At 39.4% G+C, this 21,250-nt stretch overlaps 1 protein-coding gene across 10 annotated transcripts in view; it reads right to left on the bottom strand.

Annotated features, from left to right (window-relative positions):
• LOC132386011 (ataxin-7-like protein 3) overlaps positions 1-21,250 on the bottom strand; it is a 138,569-nt gene that overhangs the window by 28,106 nt on the left and 89,213 nt on the right. For all 10 annotated transcript variants that reach the window (XR_009509393.1, XM_059958272.1, XM_059958274.1 and 7 more), the window contains 3 exons: positions 12,536-12,601; positions 12,259-12,302; positions 5,125-5,196 (listed from right to left, as the gene is read on the bottom strand). Coding sequence is in view for 9 of the 10 variants with exons in the window: in XM_059958272.1 (XP_059814255.1) it covers positions 5,125-5,196; positions 12,259-12,302; positions 12,536-12,601 (182 nt within the window). In the remaining variant the exon portion in view is untranslated. The remainder of the gene's footprint in view (positions 1-5,124; positions 5,197-12,258; positions 12,303-12,535; positions 12,602-21,250) is intronic.

Here is a 21,250-nt window from a genome sequence, read left to right on the forward strand (position 1 = left end):
TGGCATTTTAATACATCCATTACTATTTTTAAAAACCCTTCTTCACATTAATCCAATTAAGTAAATCAGAACATTCTCAAGAGGAGGTTGATGAAGAAGTAATGTAACAAGAGCAAGAAGGCTATGAGTGAACTGATGATTTTTCGAAGCGAAAGGGTTTTTTTTTAACTACTCAGGTTAAAGAGAAGTAAGACTGAGCAGGCGCGTGATGTCAGCCAGTAGAGCACAGAAGTTTAAAAAGGCAGCCATATCCAGCGGCAGAGGAGTGAGAGGCAGCAGTGATAGGGCTTTGGCTCAATGGGCTTAGGTGGTAACGGGATGAGGAAAGGAGGAAGTGTGTGTGAGGCCAGTTTTCTGTGCTCGGTGTCAGATGTGGGGGTCCTGGAGTCTCCCAGTTTCCCGGATGACCACATCTGCATCAGGTGTGTCGAGCTGCAGCTCCTGAGGGACCGAGTTAGGGAACCGGAGATGCAGATCGATGACCTTCGTCTGGTCGGAGAGTGAGGAGGTGATAGAGAGGAGTTATAGGCAGGTGGTCACACCGGGGCCATGGGAGACAGACAAGTGGGTCACAGTCAGGAGAGGGAAGGGGAAGAGTCAGGTACTAGAGAGTACCCCTGTGGCTGTACCCCTTGACAATAAGTACTCCTGTTTGAGTACTGTTGGAGGACAGCCTTCCTAGGGGAAGCAATGGTGGCCATGCCTCTAACACAGAGTCTGGCCCTGTGGCTCAGGAGGGTAGGGAAAGGAAGAGGATGGCAGCAGTGATAGGGAACTCTATAGGTAGGGAGACAGACAGGCGATTCTGTGGACACAGAAAAGAAATTCAGATGGTAGTTTGCCTCCCAGGTGCCAGGGTCCGGGATGTTTCTGATCACATCCACGATATCCTGTGGTGGGAGGGAGAACACCCGGAGGACGTGGTACATATTGGTACCAATGACATTGGTATGAAAAGGGAAGACGTCCTGAAAAAATACAACAGGGAGTTAGGAAGGAAGTTGAGAAACAGGACCACAAATGTAGTAATCTCGGGATTACCACCTGTGCCACAGGACAGTGAGGATAGGAATAGGATGAGATGGAGGATAAATGCGTGGCTGAGGGATTGGAGCAGGGGGCAGGGATTCAGATTTCTGGATCACTGGGACCTCTTTTGAGGCAGGTGTGACCTGTACAAAAAGGATGGGTTACATTTGAATCCCAGAGGGACCAATGTCCTGGTAGGGAGGTTTGCTAAGGCTACTGGGGAGAGCTTAAACTAGAATTGTTGAGGGGTGGGAAATGAATTGAAGAGACTGGGGAAGAGGAAGTTGGTTCACAAACAGAGAAAGCTTGTAGACAGTGCGAGAGGGAGGATAGGCAGGTGATAGAGAAAGGACTGAAGGTTTGAGATGCGTCTGTTTTAATGCAAGGAATGTTGTGAACAAAGCAGATGAGCTTAGAGCGTGGATCAATACTTGGATATATGATGTGGTGGCCATTACAGAGACTTGGATGGCTCAGGGACAGGAATGGTTACTTCAAGTGCTGGGTTTTAGATGTTTCAGAAAGGACAGGGAGGGAGGCAAAAGAGGTGGGGGTGTGGCATTGTTGATCAGAGAAAGTGTCACAGCTGCAGAAAAGGTGGACACCATGGAGGGATTGTCTATGGAGTCTCCATGGGTGAAGGTCAGAAACAGGAAGGGGTTATAAAAACATTACTGGCTGATTTTTATAGGTCGCCTAATAGTATCAGGAAATCGAGGAGCAGATAGAGAAACAGATCCTGGAAAGGTGTAATAATAAGTTGTTGTGATATTTCCCAAATACTGATTGGCACCTCCCTACAGCAAGGGGTTTAGATGGGTGGAGTTTGTTAGGTGTGTTCAGGGAGGTTTCTTGACACAATATGTAGATAAGCCTACAAGAGGAGAGGCTGTACTTGATTTGGTATTGAGAAATGAACCTGGTCAGGTGTCAGATCTCTCAGTGGGAGAACATTTTGGAGATACTGATCATAATTCTATCTCCTTTTCAATTGCATTGGAGAGGGATAGGAACAGACAAGTTAGAAAAGTGTTTAATTGTAGTAAAGGGAATTCTGTGGCTATCAGGCAGGAAATTGGAAACAGATGTTCTCAGGGAAAATTACGGAAGAAATGTGGCAAATGTTCAGAGGATATTAGTGTAGAGCTCTGTATAGGTATGTTCCAATGAGACAGGGAAGTTATGGTAGGGTACAGGAAATGTGGTGTTCAAAGGCTGTATTAAATTTAGTCAAGAAGAAAAGCTTACAAGAGGTTCAGAAAGCTAGGTAATGTTAGAGATCTAGAAGATTATAAGGCTAACAGGAAGGAGCTTAAGAAGGAAGTTAGGAGAGTCAGAAGGGGCCATGAGAATACCTTAGCAGGCAAAATTAAGGAAAACCCCAAAGCATTCTACAAGTATGTGAAGAGCAAGAAGATGAGACGAGATAGAATGTGTTTGGAACCAGAGGAAATACTAATGAATACTTTACTTCAGTATTCACCTTGGAAAAGGATTAAGTGATTGTAGTGATGATTTGCAGCGGACTGAAAAGCTTGAGCATGTAAATATTAAGAAAGAGGATGTGCTGGAACTTTTGGAAAGCATCAAGTCGCCAGGATCAGACAAGATGTACCCCAGGCTACTGTGGGAGGCGTGGAAGGAGATTGCTGAGCCTCTGGAGATGATCTTTGCATCAGTGGGGATGGGAGAGGTTCTGGAGGTTTGGAGGGTTGTGAATGTTGTTCCTTTATTCAAGAAAGGGAGCTAAAAAAAAAGAAAGAAAAGAGATAGCCCAGAAAATTATATAACAGTGAGTCTTACCTCAGTGGTTGGTAAGTTGATGGAGAAGATCCTGAGAGTCAGGATTTATGAACATTTGGAGAGGTATAATATGAATAGAAATAGTCAGCATGGCTTTGTAAAGGGCAGGTCATACCTTACCAGCCTGATTGAATTTTTTGAGGATGTGACTAAACACATTAATGAAGGAAGAGCAGTAGATGTAGTGTCTATGGATTTCAACAAGGCATTTGATAAGGTACCCTAGGCAAGGCTTATTGAGAAAGTAAGGAACATGGGATCCAAGGGGACATTGCTTTGTGGATCCAGAACTGGCTTGCCCACATAAGGCAAAGAGTGATTGTAGACGGGTCATTTTCTGCATGGAGGTCAGTGACCAGTGGGGTGCCTCAGGGATCTGTTCTCGGACCCTTACTCTTCGTGATTTTTATAAATGACCCAGATGAGGAAGGGCTGTCAGAGATTACAGTGGGATATTGATAGGATGAAAAACTGGGCTGAGAAGTAGCAGATGGGAGTTCAACTCAGATAAGTGTGAGTTGGTTCATTTTGATAGGTCAAATATGAGGAAGAATATAGTATTAATGGTAAGACTCTTGGCAGTGTGGAGGATCAGAGGGATCTTGGGGTCCGAGTCCATAGGACGCTCAAAGCAGCTGTGCAGGTTGACTCTGTGGTTAAGAAAGCGTAAGGTGTGTTGACCTTCATCAATTGTGGAATTTAATTTTGGAGCCGAGAGGTAATGTTGCAGCTATATAGGACCCTAGTCAGACCCCACTTGGAGTACTGTGTTCAGTTCTGGTCGCCTCACTACAGGAAGGATGTGGAAGCCATAGAAAGGGTGCAAAGGAGATTTACAAGGATGTTGCCTGGGTTGCGCCTTATGAGAATAGGTTGAGTGAACTTGGCCTTTTCTCCTTGGAGCGACGGAGGATGAGAGATGACCTGATAGAGGTGTATAAGTTGATGAGGGACATTGATCATGTGGATAGTCAGAGGCTTTTTCCCAGGGTTGAAATGGTTGCTACAAGAGGGCACAGGTTTGAGATGCTGGGGAGTAGGTAAAGAGGAGTAAGTTTTTTACTCAGATAGTGCTCAGAGAGTGCATGGAATGGGCTTCTGGCAACGGTGGTGGAGGCGGATACGATAAGGTCTTTTAAGAGACTCCTGGATGGATACATGGAGCTCAGTAAAATAGAGGGCTATGGGTAAACCTGGTAATTTTTAAGGTAAGGACATGTTTGGCACAACTTTGTGGCCAAAGGGCCTGTATTGTGCTGTAGGTTTTCTGTTTTTAAGAGTTTACTTAATGCAAGCAATTTTCACAAAGCATCGGTGGCTATCTGTACAATATATGCAGCCCATCTCAACTTACAAATATCCCACATCATGCTTTCTTGTTAGTTAAGTACTTAAGCTGACCAATCACAATTTATTAACATGTTACTGATATGTAGAAAGGAGATAAAGGTAAATGTTATTTAGCACACTGTGAAGTGAAAGCTGAAAGATGCATGCATTAGGGTTCATAGAGTCATAGAAAGTTACAAAGCAGGAACAGGCCATCCAGCCCAACTAAGTCATACTAAGCTATTAATCTGTATAGTCCCATTGACCTGCTCCTGGATCACTGTACTCCATAATGTATCCAAATTACTCTTAAATGTTGAAATCAAACTCACTTCCATTGGCAGCACATTCCACACTCTCTCCACCGACTATGTGTTTTCCCTTATGTTCCCCTTAAGCTTTTCACTTTTTGACCTTAACCCATGACATCTAGTCTAGTCTCACCAGTCTTGTATGACATCAGATAACATCTCTAGTCCAGTTTTGATATTGATTTATGATGGCCACTGTGCCAAAAGCTCTCATTACGACCCTATCTACTTGTGACATCACTTTCAAGGCATTCCCAGATCTATGTTCAACTGCGTTCCTCAGTGCCCTACCATTCATTGTATGTTCTACCCTTGTCCTCCCAAAGTATAATATCTTATACTTGTCTGCATTAAATTCCATCTGGTCTACATCCCACAGCAAGCTTTGATAGTTCTTTTCTACAAATGGAGTCTTGGTGTCATCCACATATCTGGTGATCAACCAGATTATTGGTATAGATGACAAACAGTAAGTTTGAGCTCTGATCTTTGTGGCACACCACTAGTCACAGGCCTCCAGTAGGAAAGGAACCCATCTACTACACTCCTGCAAAGGCAGTGTCATATTTGAGCCACTTGTTTTAAATGGGAGTTAAGATATCCTCAAAGAAACTGCCTGATTATATACACTTCCTCATACAATAGAACTTACACTGAAGATCCCAGGAGGTAGACCCGCACAGCTCGTCGCTGCTCATCTGTGTGCTGAGGGCATCGCAGTGATCTACAATAACAGTCAACAAGTAATTAAGCAAGAACATACCAAGTACTATACACATACATCTGTCTGCTGTGAAGTCTGCTGTGCATTTCTAACCACACACCAAGTATCAGACAGCCCATCTCATCATACAGAAACATGGGCAACTCCATCCGATGTGATCCTAATAGTATTAACAATCTAGAACTACAAAAATTGGGTACTCTGGAATTCTCCATACATAATGTATGTTGCCCAAGTTTTCCAGCATCTGCAGCACTTCTTGTAGTTGTATATACTTAATATTAAAGTTACAGAATTTTTAATATGATTAATAATGGCTTATTCTATTGATGTATTATCACAAGTTGCTAGCTGCTCATTAAAATATGAATTAAGAATTCCTAGACTGAGCATATTAAAAAGTGACATGTTTTTAATATATTATTATTTTATTAATGAAACCTTATCTTAATAGTTCTGTCCATGAAATGATACAGTACAGAGAAAATAATTTGATAATGTACAGTTTGACATTGTTCTATTCCCTTATTTAGTCCACTATGGTATTTTCTCTTCACGCATTTTCCTTTGAATTGAATCAGCACCTTCGACCTTGTAAAATATACATTTAAAACAATTTGTAATTTTATTCCTTTTTCTATTTCCTGTTCTTCAATCTGCATGTTCTCCTTATTTATATTAAAGAGGTCTTTAATTTGAATACATTTATTAAATCTTTTTGCCCATCTCTGCTAGAACAACCACAGCTCCTCCAGTACTCAAAAGAACCTCAATCCCTACTACTGTTCAGTAAATCTTTGTTTCCACAGTGCTGTCATTCTCCCTAAAATGTGGTGCAAGAGAATAATATCCTCCCTGAGATCTATCCAGTTCTGTTGACTGCAGTAATCTGGATCAAAGAAAAAGCAAACTACTGGAAGAATACAAACAACAATCTGTAGATTGAATTTGCATTTGCAATCACTTCCTTGTTTCTGTACCATGCTTTTCCTTAGAAAGTTAGTATAATTTTTTTTAAATCTTATTTTGTGAGCTTTACTTCTAACATTTATTCAACATATACTTTGTCCCTCCTCATGACTATCACCAGTGCAAACAGTATTCATTACCGACCTCAAAATCCACAGATACTGTTTACCCTATTGAGTTTCTCTAGTGTTTTGTAATTACTTCAAAAAATCATATTACATTTAGAGTTGGTAGCTTGATGTCCCTTTTCTGACATTGGTGACCGGCAGATGGCAATAACAAATACTTTAATAAATCTCATTTTATTAATTTAAAATTAAGTACAACATATTGCACTTTGGGAGGACAAATATAGAGGGATAATGTTTAACAGTTGTTATGATCTCTTAAAACATTAACGTACAGAAGAATTTTGGACTTCATGTCCTTTGCTCCCTAAAAGTGGTGACACAAGTGGGTAGTGTGACAAAGAATACGTATGGCATTCCTGTTTTCATTGATAAAGGCCTTGAAAAGAGAATCAGGAAGTTGTGATGTAGCTGTACAAAACTTCGGTTATGTTACATTTTGAGTACTGTGTAGTTCTGATTTCCCATTACAGAAAGAATGTGTAAGTTCCAGATAGGTTGCAGAGGAATTTCACCAGCACACTATCTGTATTAAAGAATATTAGCTATAAAGAGAAATCGAACAAACTTGGATTATTTTCCATTAAATTTTTCATTGTAGTCCTTGCACGTTATAAAATTATGAGAGGTCTAGAGAGAATAGACCAAGTCCAGGAATAGAAGTGCCAAATACGATAAGACATAGCTTTAAACTGAATGTTTAAAGGAGATGCTAGTGATAAGTGCCTTATTTAAATAAAGTTGTAGATGTCTGCAACCCTCTGCCAGTTGTGGTAGTTGAAGCATGTGCCAGTGAACTTTAGCAGGCACATTAATATGCAGGCAACTGCAGATACAAATCATGTATAGACAGATGGGTTATTTAATTTGGCATTGTGGTTGGCACAAACATCGTGGACCCAAAGACCTTGCACTTGTGCGTGAAGTTCAATGTCCCAAAATGAAATACATGCTAAAAAAAATTGAAGAGTAGTAAGAGATTATTTTTTAGAGACAGGTGATGTTGCTAAGCAGTAATGAAAGCTTTACACAACATTAAAATGTTATCTAGACTACATGGATCAAAATAACATTTAACAGAGAACACTTCAGAAACATAATGTATTCCTTGATTTTCTTGTGTTACACTATAGGATGCATATGGAGAAGGAATAGGGAATCGGTTAAGAACAACCTCTAAATGTCTATATTTATCTGTGCCTGTACTCCAGAAATGGCTGAAGATCAAACAAAACTAGAGAATGGAAAGCTGAAATAAAAATATAAAATTCAGAAAAATCTCAGCATCTGTGAAAAGATAAACTGTTAATGTTTTAAGTTAAAGACTATCAGTATTGAGAAAGAAAGTAAAGATTGGTCTGCATTGCAGAGAAGTTGAATAGCAATGAATGGAATTGGGATCTTTTGCAATAGTGTTAAATAATGTAGCCACTAAATTGGCAGTTAAACTCCTTTATGTAATGTATTGCTGATGTTATTAAGCTCAGGTAATGTGCCTCATGCACAATGTAAAGTGGACCAATTATGTCTCATCTTTCATCTAGGCATATTGTGGCCTGAATTCTACAAGTCTAGATAACTTGATCTTTCTTTCTGTTTGTTTCAGGACTATTTTCACTGAGATTCCTCCATTTGTTTCATTTATATACTTTGGCCTGCTGGGCCAACAATGGGAAATATACACAAAGGGCATAAAGCACCATTCTTGTCTACATAATTTCAACATCACAGAATTTCACTTGTTTGAACAATTGCACTTCTCTGCTACATACACCAACTGTTTTTCTTTCTCTGCTCTGAAGTCCTCAAATTGAAATGTTAACTATTTCTCTTATCACATTCAGTGCTTCACTTGCTGAGTTTTTCCAGCAATTTCTGTTTTAAATTCTCTAATGACACAGCAATAGTTTGGTGTGTAAAGAGAGGATGAATGCAGGACCCCGGTGGAGGACTTCATCAAATGGTGCAAGCTGAATCATCTGCAGCTGAACATAGGTAAGTCAAAGGAAAAGGTAAAGGACTTTAGGAAGACTAAGCCTGCATTGCTCCCCATTATTACTGAGAGTGGTGATGTGATAAGGACCTACAAGTACCTAGGGGTGCACCTGGATGACAGACAAGTGGAGCACCAACACAGAGACTGTGTAGAAGGGTCAGAATCACCTCCACTTCCTGAGGAGACTGAGGTCCTTTGGAGTACGCAGACCTCTCCTTCACACACTCAACTAGACTATTGTCGCCAATACAATCTTCTATGTTGTGGTGTGCCTGGGCAATGGCATCAACATAGGTGATGCCAACAGACTCAATAAACTGATTAGAAAGTCCAACTCTGTTATAGGAGGCAAACTGGACACACTGGAAGGTGTGATACAACAAAAGACCCTACGGAAAATCCTGGTAATTCTGGACAATGTTTCTCACCGCCACCTTGGCTAGAGAAGCACCTAGAGGAGCACCTTTAGTAATGGACTGAGACAACTACAATGCCCCAAAGAGCACTGTATGAGGTCATTCTTACCCTTGGCCATTACGCACTATAATGAGTCAACTTATAGCCGGGGAAGTGATGACCCCTTCCTCTTAGATTGTGGTAATTTATTTTTTATTCTTTCTTACTTCTCTTCTAATATTTTTATATCAGTGCACTTGTAATGCTACTGTGACACTGCAATTTCCTTTGGGATCAATAAAGTATCAAACTATATTTAAATCCAGAGTCTTCATTTACTACTGACAAGGCAAAGCATTTGTTGCCCATACTTGTATGTCACTGGCACAATAGACAATAGGTGCAGAAGTAGACCATTCGGCCCTTCGAGCCTGCACCGCCATTTTGAGATCATGGCTGATCATCTACTATCAATACCTGGTTCCTGCCTTGTCCCCATATCCCTTGATTCCCATATCCGTAAGATACCTATCTAGCTCCTTCTTGAAAGCATCCAGAGAATTGGCCTCCACTGCCTTCTGAGGCAGTGCATTCCAGACCCCCATAACTCTCTGGGAGAAGAAGTTTTTCCTTAACTCTGTCCTAAATGATCTACCCCTTATTCTCAAACCATGCCCTCTGGTACTGGACTCTCCCAGCATCTAGAACATATTTCCTGCCTCTATCTTGTCCAATCCCTTAATAATCTTATGTGTTGCAATCAGATCCCCTCTCAATCTCCTTAATTCCAGCGTGTACAAGCCCAGTCTCTCTAACCTCTCTGTGTAAGACAGTCCCGACATCCCTGGAATTAACCTCGTGAATCTACGCTGCACTTCCTCTACAGCCAGGATGTCCTTCCTTAACCCTGGAGACCAAAACTGTACACAATACTCCAGGTGTGGTCTCACCAGGGCCCTGTCCAAATGAAAGAGGATTTCCTTGCTCTTGTACTCAATTCCCTTTGTAATAAAGGCCAACATTCCATTAGCCTTCTTCACTGCCTGCTGCACTTGCTCATTCACCTTCAGTGACTGATGAACAAGGATTCCTAGATCTCTTTGTATTTCTCCCTTACCTAACTCGACACCGTTCAGATAATAATCTGCCTTCCTGTTCTTACTCCCAAAGTGGATAACCTCACACTTATTCACATTAAACGTCATCTACCAAGTATCTGCCCACTCACCCAGCCTATCCAAGTCACCCTGAATTCTCCTAACATCCTCATCACATGTCACACTGCCATCCAGCTTAGTATCATCAGCAAACTTGCTGATGTTATTCTCAATGCCTTCATCTAAATCATTGATGTAAATCGTAAACAGCTGTGGTCCCAATACTGAGCCCTGTGGCACCCCACTAGTCACCACCTGCCATTCCGAGAAACACCCATTCACCTTTGCTTTCTATCTGCCAACCAGTTTTCTATCCATGTCAATATCTTCCCCCCAATGCCATGAGCTCTGATTTTACCCACCAATCTCCTATGTGGGACCTTATCAAATGCCTTCTGAAAATCGAGGTACACTACATCCACTGGCTCTCCCTTGTCTAACTTCCTGGTTACATCCTCGAAAAACTCCAATAGATTAGTCAAGCATGATTTGCCCTTGGTAAATCCGTGCTGGCTCAGCCCAATCCTATCACTGCTATCTAGATATGGCACTATTTCATTTTTAATAATGGACTCTAGCATCTTCCCCACTACTGATGTTAGGCTAACAGGACGATAGTTCTCTGTTTTCTCCCTCCCTCCTTTCTTAAAAAGTGGGATAACATTAGCCATTCTCCAATCCTCAGGAACTGATCCTGAATCTAAGGAACATTGGAAAATGATTACCAATGCATCTGCAATTTCCAGGGCCACTTCCTTTAGTACCCTAGGATGCAGACCACCTGGACCTGGGGATTTGTCAGCCTTCAGTCCCATCAGTCTACTCATCACCGTTTCCTTCCTAATGTCAATCTGTCAAGTGAGAAAGTCAAAGGCAAAAGTCAAGTGAGAAAGACTCAACCTTCTCGAAAAACTTTAATTGTTCTGATAAACATAAATCCAGCAGTGTTGTTCCAGGATTTAGACTCAGCAACAATGAAGAAACAGTGATAAATTTCCATACAAGTGTTGAAGTTCTCCAGCTCTTGCCTGCCTTTATATTCTTGGTGACAGAACTGAGAAATTGGAAGGTACTGTTGCAATTGTTTGAGAGAAACCAGGATTCATTTTATAAATGGATAACACTCTACAGCCATTTCATAATAATGATGGTTGAAATGAATATTTAGGTCAGCGGATTCAAATAAGCAAGTCTTGAATGGTGGTGTGCTTCTTCAGTGTTGTCAGAACTGTAACTTCCAACAATGTGCACACTGTTTCATTATATTTCTGATCCTGTCTTCTATATGGTGGAAGGAAGTGGGTATGAGGTGGTAGTTCAGCCTTTAACTCTTCTGAAACAACTTTGCTTTCACCTTCCTTTTTCTAAAATATACCTATAACCACCAATACCTTAATTCCATTGATCATTATGGGAGGGCTGAAGTCAAGGCAAAAGTCAAACTGGTATGGGTGTATATTATTGTCACTTGTTAGACATTTTAACAATACAGGTTAAGGCAATTAGCCTAAGTATATTGTCCTGTTTTTTGTGCAATCATGACAAACTTAAGCATCTATTTTGTTGGGTAATCGCTAGTGCTAACGCTGTATATAATACATAGAGGCATAATGCTGTTGGAGTGTAACTATTCAATCCTAAACCAAGGTTGTTATTTGTTTCAAAAGCCTTTAAGACATAAGTGCTGTCACATATTTTTGTCAAAGCATGTAATGAATCAAATTGGCTTCTGGCCATTACCACAATTGTAAAGCTTGGGCAATAATGTATTCCCAAATCATGTCCTATTTTCAGAAACCCATTTTTCAATTACTTTTTAACTAATCAATTTTTGGTTTTGATCCTAATTAGATCTCTTTCATATCCTTTATTTTGATATTATTCGCTTGACACTTTCTCCTCCTTTTTCAAAATAAATATAAATCTGATATTATGATGACTGTGCTGCAAACGCTTTCCCTTTAAAAACAAGTTCACTTCCAACAATTCTTCCATCCTACTGTTTGGAAATAGAGTGATCATGAAAGATTTCACAAACATAGTTAGTATTCTTCCCTTACTTCATTGTAACCTCAATAATGTAATCTGCACTGGTATAAAGTATATGTTCTGAACCAATTATCAATTATTTTTACATCTTTCTGCAATGCCTACAAACTTAGTTCTTGGTTACCATTATTTCTCATTTTGTATATTGTATTGTGTAACACTTCCTCCTTCAAAAGGATACTGACTCAACTACTGTTTCTTTAATACTGCAAACCCTGAGTATCTTCCAGGAAAATTATGTATCAATCTTCATCTGCTATAAGCAAGTTCTCTGTTGGGGCTTAACATCAGAGTTACCCAGCACTAAAAAGAATTTAAAACTAAATGGCATTGTTTTTCGCATCAAGTTATTTTTCAGGTTTCTTACCTTGTACACATTTTTTTGGTGTGCTCTGAGATGGCACCACATTGCTGAAAAAGAAGAGGCAGATTTACTAAGAAAGACCCAGGGAATCTAAGCAAAAACAGAATTATCAATTTAAAATCAAGCAATATGCAGATTGTAGTATGAATAAAATCCACTTACAAGGAATTGTTACAAACAAATAAATAAGAGGTGCAATACTGAAAATAATCTTCACCGTACTTCATGAATATTCAAGTTTTCCTCAATCTTTCACACCTCATAGTTGGTTAACACTAACCGTTGTCAGCAGTGAGTGCAATTCTTCGGGACCCAGGTTTTCATAGTTGATGCCAGAACTGTTGTACTATCCCAGAGAAAAACAGACACATTATTACACATTGTGGGACTAAATTTAGCTTTTAACAGCTACTGCATGCCCTAGACTATCAGTCCTTCATGTTAACTTCTCATTATTAATCAAAAATATTACTTAGACTCACTCAGTTTAGATTATAGACCATAAAGTGCTCTCCTAGAGTTAGTACCAGGTTCAGCCTCCTTAGCCAAACTCTCTATGTCCTTCACCATGATCAAAACACTTCATCATGCTTAGTTTTACATCCCATGACCAATAACTAACAGATGAAAGGCTGGTGAAGAGGAAAGGGTAACAATTGAAGCTGAATGCAGTAGCAAACGGCCCAAAAGTGAAATCATCCAGGAACTGAACACGAAGCAATTGCATGAGATTTGCGTTGCGATTGATGACTTTAATTTTGAAAGGGTACTTATGTTTAGGGCATATTTGCAGTATGGTTTGGGTACTTACAAAGAACTGTATGATAGAAAAATGCACGAGGCTAAGCAGTCAAGGATACTGTCGTTTTTCAAGTCTTCCACATCATCCACAGCAGACAAGGAAACTCGATCTTCTATATAGACATAGAAGATGACCTGTCTACCCTGATGGAAACAGACGATGAGATGACACCCCAGACTCCTCTACCTCCCACCACCCCAAACTCTGACGACTTAGCCTAACACACCATCATCAGTGTGCTCACTGTCTTCCCAATTCCGATTAGTGAAACTACACTGTACCTACATTATTTCTACTTTATATAGGCTGTTATTTTTATGTGTTATTTGGTATGATTTGTCAGCTTCATATCTTGAAGGTTACTGAAAAGAGTGCTTCTGCCGAGGGTGCTTGCACCGAGTGTTTTTGCCGCGAGTGCTGCCGAGAGCACTGTGTCAAGTGTTTTCTTTACGGTGGACAGTGCTGCAATCATTGCAGAAAAGTATTTCCACTTTATACAGGCTGTGTATTATCAGATCATTCCTGCTTTTAATATATGTTACTGTTATTTTAGGTTTTATGTGTTGTTTGGCATAATTTGGGTCTGCAAACGCTCACGTTTTTCCCATATAAATAAATGGTAATTGCTTTTTTTGTAATTTATTTTTTTATTGAAATTCATCATCAAACTAACATTTCCATAAGATGTATTTCAGACATTGTACATATTTATCATATTATCATATATATCACAAATCTCCACAAAGTATTTATCTGAGGTATACACTTATAGAAAAGAGTGCAAAGAAAAAACAAGCAAAAGGAAAGAACTATGTACAAGTAGGGAGTGATCTTTTTTTGCAACAGATTCATTGATTTGTGAGAATAAAATCAGGCCTATGAGGCATCATGTAGTTAAACCATTTTTCCCAGTATGAATCAAATTGTTCCAGCTTAGGATTAACAGATGCTGTTATCTTCTCCATTTTGTAAATGTCCATTGTAATTTCCATCCATGTATTTAAAGTTGGGCTCTCCTGTGATAACCATTTCCAGCCTTTGAGTCTTTTTACCAGCTACCAAGAGTATATTCATTAAATATTTATCTCTTTCCAACCATTCTTGAGATATATATCCAAAATATACAGTCTTACTCTCCAAGGGTATTTCACATTTAAAGCTGTCTTGTAGGGCATTGTGTATCCCCCTCCAATAGTTTTTGATAACAGGGCAGTTCCAAAAATTATAATAATGATTTGCATTTTGATTTCCACTATTTCTCTAGCAAACAGGGAGGTTACTATCATAATGGGGTTTCTGAGAGGGTGTAATAAAATATCTTATTAAGTTTTTCCGTCCAAACTCCCTCCATTTCTGTGAACTGGTACACTTCCATTGATATCTCCATTCTTCCTCAGATATAATTATCCCTCCCTCCTTCTCCCATTTTGTTTTAATGTATGAAGTCAAATGTGTTTTAAGACTTGACAACCCATTATACATGCTTGAAATGATTCTACTACCATTATCTGAATTATATGCTTTCCTAAATAGCTCTGTCAAGCATGTACTTGCCAGTAATTGCTTCTTTATGACATTCCGACTTACAAACCTTACAAAATAGGAATACTCTACCTTCAAATAGCGGTGAAAACCCTTATATCTGACAAATAAAGCTAATTTTTAAGTGCTTTCTAACTGTATCTGCCTCAAACACTTCTCTGGCAGTGGTGCTGGTAACTCTTCTGTGGAAAAAGTTATATCTTGGATCTTCTTTAAATTTCTTCACTCCCAGGTTAATCCTACGTGTGGTAATCTGCCCTGGAATAATAATTCTAACAAGACACTTATTAACATCCAAAAAGCCCTGCTCAGTGTCCTGTATCCCAGTAAGAATATACTCATTCTGTCCAATCTCTTTTTATAACCATGGCCCTCTATCCCAAACAAAACCTAGTGAAAACATTCTGCACACACTTTATTGCTACCAAATAATTGCTGTAGTGTGAGTATTAAAGTATGATCATGTAGGTTTTTGTAAATAAAACGGAAGGGGAATTTTAAATTGAAGGGAAACTGTAGCAACTCAAGGCTGGAGAGAAAAGATGTTTATCTTATATAGGAGTAAACCTGATTGTATTTCTCTCCATTGCAAAACATAGAACAGGCCATTGTAATCAGGCTAAGGGGGATAATGCAAACTTTGCCTCCACTGTTGCCAGCTTTCTGGATCTAGTCTATATGCACAGGAAGCATTGCCATGACAGACTGTCTCTAATAAACAGTAGATAACCCTGGCAGCTGGAATGTTGACAGACCTCTGATGTCCCGAAACACAGGCACTGTCAAAGCTGCAAGGCAGTACTGGCATACAAAACAAGCATAGTAAAAGCACTGGCCCACCATCATTTGTTTCCTTGCTTGGGGGTCTTGCTGACTAGGCTTATTGAGGTAAGGAAAGGAGAAGGATTTATGAATTATGAATCTCTGCCTAGCTGACCACCGCCTATCAGCCATTTTAGCAAGCTCCCTATTGTTCTTGGAACACAGCAGGCCAGGCAGCACCTATAGGAAGAAGCACTGTTGATGGTTTAGGCCGCTATTTTCAAGTCTCTTACTATCTTTCCTTTCAGTTAGTCGACGAAGGGTCTCAGACCGAAACGTTGACAATGTTTCTCCCTATAGATGCTGCCTGGCATGCAGCATTCAACCAACATTTTGTGTATGTTGCTTGGATTTCCAGCATCTGCAGATTTCTTTATGTTCCCTGTTGTTCTTCATCGGTGCATTAGCGAAGGCTATGCGAACTGGATCAGGCATTTGCTGCATGAAGAGTTCTTTAAAAATAAAACAAGTATGGTGATTTCCCAAGAGAAACAACGTGTGTTCCATTACCTCAGAAGGCCTAGTATTCTCCAGGCCAGGCAAGGAGAGCAAATGTTTAATGTGCTCAAACTCTGCTAATCCAAAATTCTGTAATAGTTGAGTCTTCTGCGTGCCATATTTTTCACTAAGAGAGCTTAGTAACATGATTAGAAGATAGTAAATGTAGTAATAATATTCACATTAAACGTCAGCAAAACAAAAGAGCTAGTCTTCGACTTTGATAGTAAAAATATGCTCTTCATCAATGGTGCTGAGGTTGAAAGTGAGTGAACATCACAAACAGCTATTCTAGTCCACTCACAAAGATGTGATGGCAAAGAAAGCTCATCTATGTCTCTGCTTCTTCATGTCACATTCAACTTATACTGATTTTTATCAGTTTACCATTGAAAGCATTTTTGTTTAGACACTTAATGGTTTGATATGGCAACTGCTCTGCATATGACTGAAAAAATTTGAAGTATATTATGGACACATTTCAGCACATTATGGAAACCAGCCGTTCATTCATGGATCTGACTAAAGTCTTCGCTGTCTCTGTAAGCAAACAACATAAACGACGCCCACCATCCTGGACATTCTCTCTTCTCTTACAGATAAAAGTCTGAAAACACATACCACAAGGGTCATCAACAGCTTCTATCCCACTATCAGAAGACTATTAAATATTTTCCTAATACATTAAGTTACTGTTTAGTCATCTGTCATTTAGAATGAGGTAGTATATTGGCTTCAACATTGGCATTGTGGGAAAGGTGAGAGTGGTTGTTTCTTTGACTGGAGTCCTGTGGTTAGGACTAGGGCTGGTGCTGTTTCATGTCAACAATCTGGATGACAATGTAGTAAACTGGATTGGATCAGCAAATTTGTGGATGTCACCAAGACTGGAGAATTAGTGGACCATCAAAACACTGCAAGATCTGTTAGCTGAAAACTTGACCGAAATATGGTAGATGAACTTTAATGCAGACAAGTATGAGGTGTTGTACTCTGGGTGGACAAACCAAGTTAGGACTTACATGGTGAGGGTGGGGCACAGAGGACAGAGATTTCTGGGAATGTAGCTCTATAATTCCTTGAAGGTGGGGTTAAGGGTAAATAGGGTTGTAAAGAAAGAACTTGGCACATTGGCTTTCATAAATCAAAATATTGAGTACAGCAGTTGGAATGTTATGTTAAATTTGTATAAGACGTTGGTGACGCTTAATTTGAAGTATTTAGTTAAGGTTCTGGTCACCAATCAACAAGGCAATGAGATTAAGAGTATCTAAAAATTTACAAGGATGTTGCAGGACTGGAGGAGCTGAGTTATAGTAATAGGTTGAATAGGTTAGGGCTTTATTCCCTAGAGTATAGGCGAATGAAGGGGTTTGATAGAGGTATACAAAATTAAGAATAGTACAGACAGGGTAATGCAAGCAGGATTTTTCCACTGAGGTTGGGTAAAGACTGAACTGGAAGTCATTTATTAAGATGAAAGATGAAATATTGAAAGCAACCCGAGGGGAATTTCTTCACAGGGTTAAGGGTGTGGAACAAGCTGTCTGTGGAGATAGATACTGGATCAATTGGATGTACACTGATGAGAGGGGGATGGAGGGCTGTAGCCCAGATGTGAGTCAATGGGTCTCGACAAAGTAAGTTTGACATTGAGTGGGTGGCCTGTTTCTATGTTTCTCTATATCTGTATAAGCTTCCCTACCACTGATGTAAGGCTGGTAGTTCTCAAGTTTTCCACACTATTCTATTAGGAGAAGGGAACAATATTAACAATGAACCTTGAAGCTACCAAGTTATGATATCTGTTCCTAGTGCTTACTCACAGGCTCTTCAGTTTCATCTGTCCTCATTCCCTACAATAAGATATTGCATAGGCCTCTCCTCAGTAGCAGTCTCTCCATACTGCTTCAAATAGGTCTCTAGAAACTAGGATAGGTTAAAGCTGGAGAGATGGAGCACCAGGTAATGCTTTAGGTTCCAAAGCAAATAGATTGTTTCATGTTATTTAAGTCTCAGATTTCATGCTGTGGATTCTGCATCTCTTTTCATACCATGTTACTGAGGAATGATAACATTATTAACATTTCTTAGCACACAAAAGCTTTGTTAAGCTATACAAAATCCCAGCTCAGCTATTCTTGACCAGAACCACATTTCTGACAATAATACTGCTGCTCTTTCAAAACTGATAACGTAATTTCTGAAGGTCTTCCTACAGAGGGTAAAGGATCCTCTGCTAGGTGCTTACTGATTCCATTAGATGAATTATTTCTGAATTGGAAACTTCCTGCTTTGAAATAAGCATCTAAGGAATTATAGACAGATTACTGAGTTTCAAATCTCCTCCTAAGAAATACATAGGTAATTGGAACTACACAAAAGGTACTGGAAGAACTCAAGAGCAGAGACAACATTTATGGAAGGGATATGGAGAATTAATGTTTTAGATCAAGACCCATGAGTTCCTTTAGTGCCTTTTGTAGTGCTTCATATTTCAGCACTCATTTATCTCTCCTTAAACTACAAATGGAACCAGAACAGCATGAGGCAAAGAAAAATAAACCTCTATAACACCTTCAACAAGAATATAATAATAAATAAAAATGTCAGTTATTAACTAGGTGAAGCAATCAGGTCAATGTGAAAAGGAGTTAGGATTAAATGCTAAAACTGCATAGGATGCTGGTGATGTTATATCCATAGTATTGTATTAGGTTTTGATTAGTCTTCAGTAAGAAAACTATCATTAAGCTGGAAAGAAAGTGAAAAACATTTTTATGAGTATTATGAAGACTCAAGTTCTGAAGTTATAGTAAGAGATTAGGCAAACTTTATTCCTTAGAACAACAGACATAGGATGACCTTACGAAGGTATATCAATTTTGAAGGGCATAGACAAGGTGTACAGTGAATGGGACCAGTTGGGATTATTTCATTGCCTGAGGTTGTGAGGAACTGTTGTGTATAATCAGAGTGAGATTTGTAAAAACAAGCAGGATGAGTTGTGTTATTCTGTGAACCAGGAATCATGAAATGGGTAGATGCACATTTGTCAAGGGTTATAATAAGTTATGTAGATGCAAAGTATTCTTTATGGGAGAGGCTATGCGTGAAATGATCAGTGTTATAGTTGAGAGTTTGAGTCTTTGGCTGTAGAGGCTTCAGCAACAGGAGGCAGAGTCTAAGCAGATCTGTCCCTCCTATCCCTCCATCCTGCTTCCTCCCAGCTTTCTTTCATTTTTTTTCTCTGATGACGGCACCTGAAAGCAATGCACTCCAGCTCTGAGTTCTCAGACTCCAGATCATTTGGGACACTGAGGGTTTGATTAACAAGTGCTGGAGGAAGGAGGTTATTGTCATCCTAAAGTTCAGGACATAATTAACTAAGTGATCAATAGGAGGGGAAATGGGATATGCTTTTTAACCCTTGACAAATTAACCAGTACATTGCTTTGGAATGAATAATCTTGCAAAAGAAAATCACAAGAGTCTGGCACTGTGTGGCTCCCATAGGGGATTTATTAGCTAGAGGAATATACAGGGGATTTTGTGGACCAAAATAACAGTCCTAAATGAAATGCTACCTCCCAGGTGCCAGCAGGGTAAGGAACATCACAGATAGAGTCCATAGCATTCTCAAGTTGGAGGGTGATGAGGTCCCACAAAGTGTGTTCAGTGAGGTAGGTGCTAAGTTAAAAGACAGAATTTCCAAGGTTATGATCTCATGATTTTTATAGTCATAGAGTACAGCATAGAAGGCCTTTTGGCCCATATTCTCCATGGTGAAACCACTTATACTCCTTCTTCCACCTGGATCATAGCTCTCCATATCCCTACTATCCATGTGCCTATCAAATGTTGAAAATGAGCCTGCATGCACTATTTGTGTTGGCACCTCAATCCACACTCTTACAATCCTGTGTTTAGAAGTTTCCTCTCATGCTCCCCTTAAACTTTTCACCTTTCACCCTTAACACATGACCTCTAGTTGTAGTCCAACCCAACCTAACATATAGCCAAAGAGATAAAGCAGAAGGGGGACTTCAGATGTTTGAATTTTGAACTCAGTTCCAGGGAAGGTGACATCTATACAGATGAAATAGGTTGTACCTGAATATCCTTGCAGGTGGGTTTACTACTACTGCTCTGGGGATTTAAACTAGACTTGCAGGGGTCAGGAATTGAAAGGTTGCACATGATGTGAATAATGTTGAGTTGTGTCTTTATCAATGTAAGTATAATGGTATATAAGTGGGATGAGTTTAGAACATGGATCATCAAAAATAATTATGACATTGTAGACATTAGTGAGATTTGGTTGTAGAAGGGTCAAGATTTGTGACTTAAGGATTGCAGAGGAGTTGCTTGCTCCCTTGAGAAAATATAAGATAGATAAACACCCAGGTCTAATATTTTGACCTCTGACCTTGTAGATTAGTGTAGAAATTGCAGGAGACCTAGCAAAGGTATTTTTTTTAAAATCCCCATGTCAGTTGCTGGAAGACTGGAGAATTGCTAATGTTGTTTAGCTGTTTAAGAAGCTCTAACAGTAATCTGGGAAATTATTGGATGGTGAATTTGATGTCATTAGTGGACAACTCAATAGGAGGTACTGTTTAATTTAATAGAAGTAATCTATTTGTATAGACAGAACCTATTTAGGGACAGTCAACATAGGATATATATGGATCTTATTTTATAGCTTATTTTATAGGGATCTTAAAGAATTTTTTTGAGATGGTTAACTGGAAAGTAGATGAAAAAAAGATAATGTATATTGTTTACATGGACTTTAGCTATGCCTCTGACAAAGTCCTGCATCGGTGGTTGGTCAAGGAGGTTCAGTCACTTGGCATTCAGGATGAGGTTGGTAGCAGAATGAACTGGAGAGTGGTAATTGATGGTTACCTCCCTGACTAGAGACCTGTGACTGGTGGTGTGCAGCAGGGACTGCTGGGTATATTGTATATTACCTACATCAATGATCTAGATCAGGAAATTCATGTTGACACCAAGATTGGTGGTGTAGTCTGAATGATCATCATTCCTTGCAACAGGATCTGGAACAGCTGGAGAAATGGCAGATGGAATTTAATGTAGACAAATATTGTGTTGCAATGTGGGAGGATAAACCAGGGTAAGACTTACATAGTGAACAGCACCACAATAGATAAGGTCAGAGGTTTTGAAAAATTAACTTTCATAAACTGAAGTACTAATATACAAACAGGGAGGTTGTATTAAAATTGTATATCCCGTTTGTGAGGTCTGATTTGGAGAACTGTGTCCACAGGAAAGCTATCAAAAAGACATAAAGAGTAAAGAGAA

This window comes from Hypanus sabinus (assembly GCF_030144855.1).
Source record: "Hypanus sabinus isolate sHypSab1 chromosome Y unlocalized genomic scaffold, sHypSab1.hap1 SUPER_Y_unloc_11, whole genome shotgun sequence".
In the NCBI taxonomy this organism is placed as follows: domain Eukaryota; kingdom Metazoa; phylum Chordata; class Chondrichthyes; order Myliobatiformes; family Dasyatidae; genus Hypanus; species Hypanus sabinus.